The following is a 4,113-nucleotide window of genomic DNA, read 5'->3' as shown; positions in this document are numbered from 1 at the left end:
AAGGCAAGTGACGATCACTTGCGATCGGCAGCTGTCCCGGTGCCAAAATTAACATTCCGTAGCACGAGACCTTATTTTGTCCCGTGCACCACCCGAATCGAGTATAACGCGAGCCATTCTCGGCCGTTTCCGGAACCCGAGTACCCGGGTAGGCACGCGTCGTACTTGGCTACCCCCGGTCAAAAAGGTGGTGGGGGTAAGGGCCCTAATAGAAAAACCGAAGACATAGAGCCGACCAAAACATTCAGCCGCGCGCTCTCAAACCAGTTGCGTTCTCTGCTTCACGCGCTTCTTCTTCCCAATATTTTTTTGCCTTCCAAAGCAAACCCAACGCGACGTGTTTTATATGGCTTTGGCGATGACTTTAGGCCAAAAGAACAACATGTACAACGTTATCCAGCATTCGATGCCTCAAACGAATTGTGTTATCGTGTCCCAGGCCAAACAAGGCACAGTGATTTCAGCGGGGAAAAGACCTTTGGCACCGGCTCCTGAAAGAACCACGGTTCTAGTGTCGAACAATAACAACGACGTGCGTTGCAAAAGAAAAATCCAATTTATGCCATACGGAGCACCACCTCAACAACCTGCTTCAGTGGCTAGAAGAAATGCCAGAGAGAGAAACAGAGTTAAACAGGTGAACAACGGTTTTGCCACCCTCAGATCTCACATCCCTCAAAGTGTCTGCCAGGCTCTGTCCCCTCAAGCTCCCAACACGAGCAGAGGAGCCTCAAAGAAACTGTCCAAAGTGGAAACTCTCCGACTGGCAGTGGAGTACATCAGAAGTTTGCAAGAAATGCTAGATGAAAACCACGAAGGGTTGGGAGTTAACGGTGGCGAACAACTAGACCAGAGATACTACACGAGCAGTCCTGAATCCAATCAAATCTACAATCAAAGTTCCTCATATCCAATTTTGTTACCAACTCCATCATGTTCGGAGGCATCAGCATCACCAACCCCCTCTCACAGCTCGGAAGGTTCATTTTCCGCCACTTCGTCCTACACGCACGCCTTGTATCACCATACAGAAAACTACGAAAACTACGACCCTAAAAGCCCAGAAGATGAGGAACTCCTAGATGCAATATTCTCCTGGCAACAAGAGTAACAACATCCCCATCTACATAAAAAAAGGTTGGTATCCAAAAAATATTGCAACCCCACTTTTTATACCTGTTTCTTACCTGACGCATAATGCACTCAATACATTTCCTTTCCTTCTACCCCTCAGTTAAATCCCGTTTTTTTGTGCTCGCAGACTCTTTTCTTTAGAACTTGACAGGGGTCCTTAATACGTATAAAGACTAGTTTCTTATGCTCTCGAACAATACAGTCTGAGACGTACAGAAATATGCGCGAAACGCTTTTGTAAACTGAAACAAGTTACGTAACGGACTTTTTTTCAACCCTCATACTAATGTATAATTCTGGTTTGTTTCAGGTTGTGCAGTTTAGGCCAGTCAAACTCGCTCTTCGGACTTACCCAGTGCCTTTCTTCATTCCAGTGAAAGTGATATTTATTTTTTTACGAGAGTTTATCACTGTTGTTCTAGTCATTTTGTTAATTTTGTACATATAGTGTAGATATTATTGTTTTATTTACCTCTAGCTAGTTTGTAAGAAACAAACGCTTTTCTAGGTTAGTTGACACTCAATTTGTTTGCAATAAAATTGTTACAAAACCAAGCTCTCTGTAAGATGGTTTAGTGTAAGTTGTACAAAAAAACAAAACTTTTAAAGTGCCTGAACGTATCAAAAACGTACTGACTGTAATAAATACTACTTAATAATTTTTAAAACCGTTTTTTATTTACCCTCAATATGAATATTTAGGGGATGAACCAATAAAGTAAAAACCACACCAACAAGGCAGGTGTACATCATGCTAACACGCGCCAAACTAGTAGTAGATTAATATAAATTGTATGTTGATCTTATCAGGTTTTCTTACTAATATACATGGCAGATGCATTTTAAAAAGTGTGTCTGATGTTGTTGCAGTTGCCGGATATTGAAAAAACCACAAGGTTTTTAAACATTTTTCCAGTTTGCCAGTAACATTTTTTATTGAGTAAGGTCACTCACCAACCTTCTTAACATTAAAACACTGAAATACTTTTAATATATTAATAAATCAAAGAGACAAAAAATCTTCAAGGAAAACCAGTAGTTCCTACATGCAAATCTGTATTTTTTGAAAATTTAACTGCATTTATTCGCAAAGCTTCCATTAAAGCAGTCGTCATTATTGGCGATTTCGAGGAACTACCTAGATTTGGGCTTTTGTTGGTATATTTACCTGCTCAAAGATGCTGTGATGTTGTATTATACTAAGTTAGAGCAATTGTACTATATCAAGCTAATAAACTAATTGAGCATCAACTTTGTCTTTTAACAACAAAGTGTTTGTGTGTATTTGGTAGATGTTTAAGAGTGGAAGAAAAAACATTAGATTTTTCATGGAAAATTATTGAAGTTTAAATAACTGTGCTACATCCATTTCAAATATTGAATAATGACTATTTTTGCAAATTGTAGTTTCTTATTTTTTTAACCTCCTACAATAAAGAAGCTTGATTAACTGTTTAGCTGCTTATTAAGCTGTCAAAGTGTAACAAAGAGTCTAAAGAATACCATCCAGTTTTAAAGCTTAAGATTAACTAACTTACATAATTGCTGTACTTATTAAAAGTTAATTAACTACTAACTTGCAATGAAGTAAACCACTAGATGAGGTTACAGAATAAATTAGCTTTTAGATTGGGATAGTGGCTAAAAACTATTTTGGTTCAATTTACCTAGTCATTGTAGAGAAAAAAATCAACAAAATTAACTGAAAAAAATCGGATTTTCTGATCCCCAATTAGTCAAAAACGAGTACAAACATGACCCCCTTCTATATAGCGGCCATTTTAATTTTTTCCACCATTTTGAGTGTTCCTGCTAATTCAGAAGATGAGAAATTTATTTAGTGGAAACATTTACTTTTACGTGTATTGCTAGTAAACCCTAATGGTGGCAAAACAAAAATTACCTTTCTCGATCTGTTTGACACCCTGTATATGTGACAGTTAAAATCAACATTGTAAAATTTAATCAATTTTGGTTTATTCTTAAGATAGGCGGACGCACTGTATAATGTCCAATAGTATGTAAAGCTTGAGAATAGCACAGCCAAATGCAACCCTATAAGGGTAGTAAATGCGATTTTTTCCCCTTTACCATCACTTTTACATACAACTTGCAACACTGCCACACTGGTTACGGCAACATGGCTGACCAACATACAGGCTATGACAGATTTCTTCTTTCTGAAGAACATCCAGATCGATGCGAGTAAATACCAGTTACACTAGCAGCAAAAACACCTTAGAAAAACTAAATTAGTAGAAATTGAGTGTTTGGAACACGAACTTAAAAGGATGCACACTAAACCCCACCAAAAACTTCCCATAATATACACCAGAACCAACACAACAAAAACATAATAAATCACAATGTACAATTTCTCGTACGATGCAGTTATCCTAAATAACCCTGGCTTCTACCTGAGCAAATTCTACGTTTGAAAGGACCTTTTTTTCGGGTATACAACAATAGATTTCCAAAAGGTCCCTCGTTTTACATAATTTCTTATTTTTGAAAATTGGTCCGGGTTACTGACCTCATTGACTGTCGGTTGTTCTTAGATGCACATTCCTTTAGTTTTTATATAAAAGTTGATTTTGATGGTTTTATAAATTTTTTAGGTTAGTGTTGCGCTCATTAATAATAAACCGATTAAAATTGTTTATGTAAAAGGAAAACTGAAAAAATTTCACCTAAATTTTCTGTATGCGTTATATCATCTTAGCACGAAAAGAACCATTCTCCGCAAGTTATATAGCTTTTTTATGCTAAAACCCGTAATAAATCAACCTGTACCTACTTTCCGGTTTATATTGAGCTTGTTTTTTCCCGACTTTGCGATAAAAGACCACCAGAAAGAAATAGCCAAACTGTTTTTTACAATCGTCCATAATTGGCAGTGACACTAAACGACCGAAATATCAAAGAAAACTGATAAAGGGTTCCTCAAAGTACCACCGGCTTTCCGTAAGACAAGAAGTT

At 37.3% G+C, this 4,113-nt stretch overlaps 1 protein-coding gene across 1 annotated transcript; it reads left to right on the top strand.

The window, feature by feature from the left end:
* The first annotated feature begins 227 nt into the window (after nucleotides 1-227).
* On the top strand, nucleotides 228-1,802 carry LOC145735129 (achaete-scute homolog 1a-like). Its single transcript, XM_081988895.1, has 2 exons — nucleotides 228-1,137; nucleotides 1,445-1,802. The coding sequence occupies exon 1, from the start codon at nucleotides 347-349 to the stop codon at nucleotides 1,109-1,111; it is 765 nt and encodes a 254-aa protein (XP_081845021.1). The 5' UTR covers nucleotides 228-346; the 3' UTR covers nucleotides 1,112-1,137; nucleotides 1,445-1,802.
* The last annotated feature ends 2,311 nt before the right edge of the window (nucleotides 1,803-4,113 follow it).

This window comes from Ips typographus, linkage group LG11 (assembly GCF_016097725.1).
Source record: "Ips typographus isolate SLU linkage group LG11, UJ_Ityp_2.0, whole genome shotgun sequence".
In the NCBI taxonomy this organism is placed as follows: Eukaryota; Metazoa; Arthropoda; class Insecta; order Coleoptera; family Curculionidae; genus Ips; species Ips typographus.
The sequence above is the reverse complement of the archived record's forward strand: the minus strand, read 5'-3'. Positions and strand labels throughout refer to the sequence as shown.

Excerpts from the sequence above, each read along its gene's own strand:
- LOC145735129 (XM_081988895.1), top strand. The coding sequence starts at position 347 with ATGGCTTTGGCGATGACTTTAGGCCAAAAGAACAACATGTACAACGTT.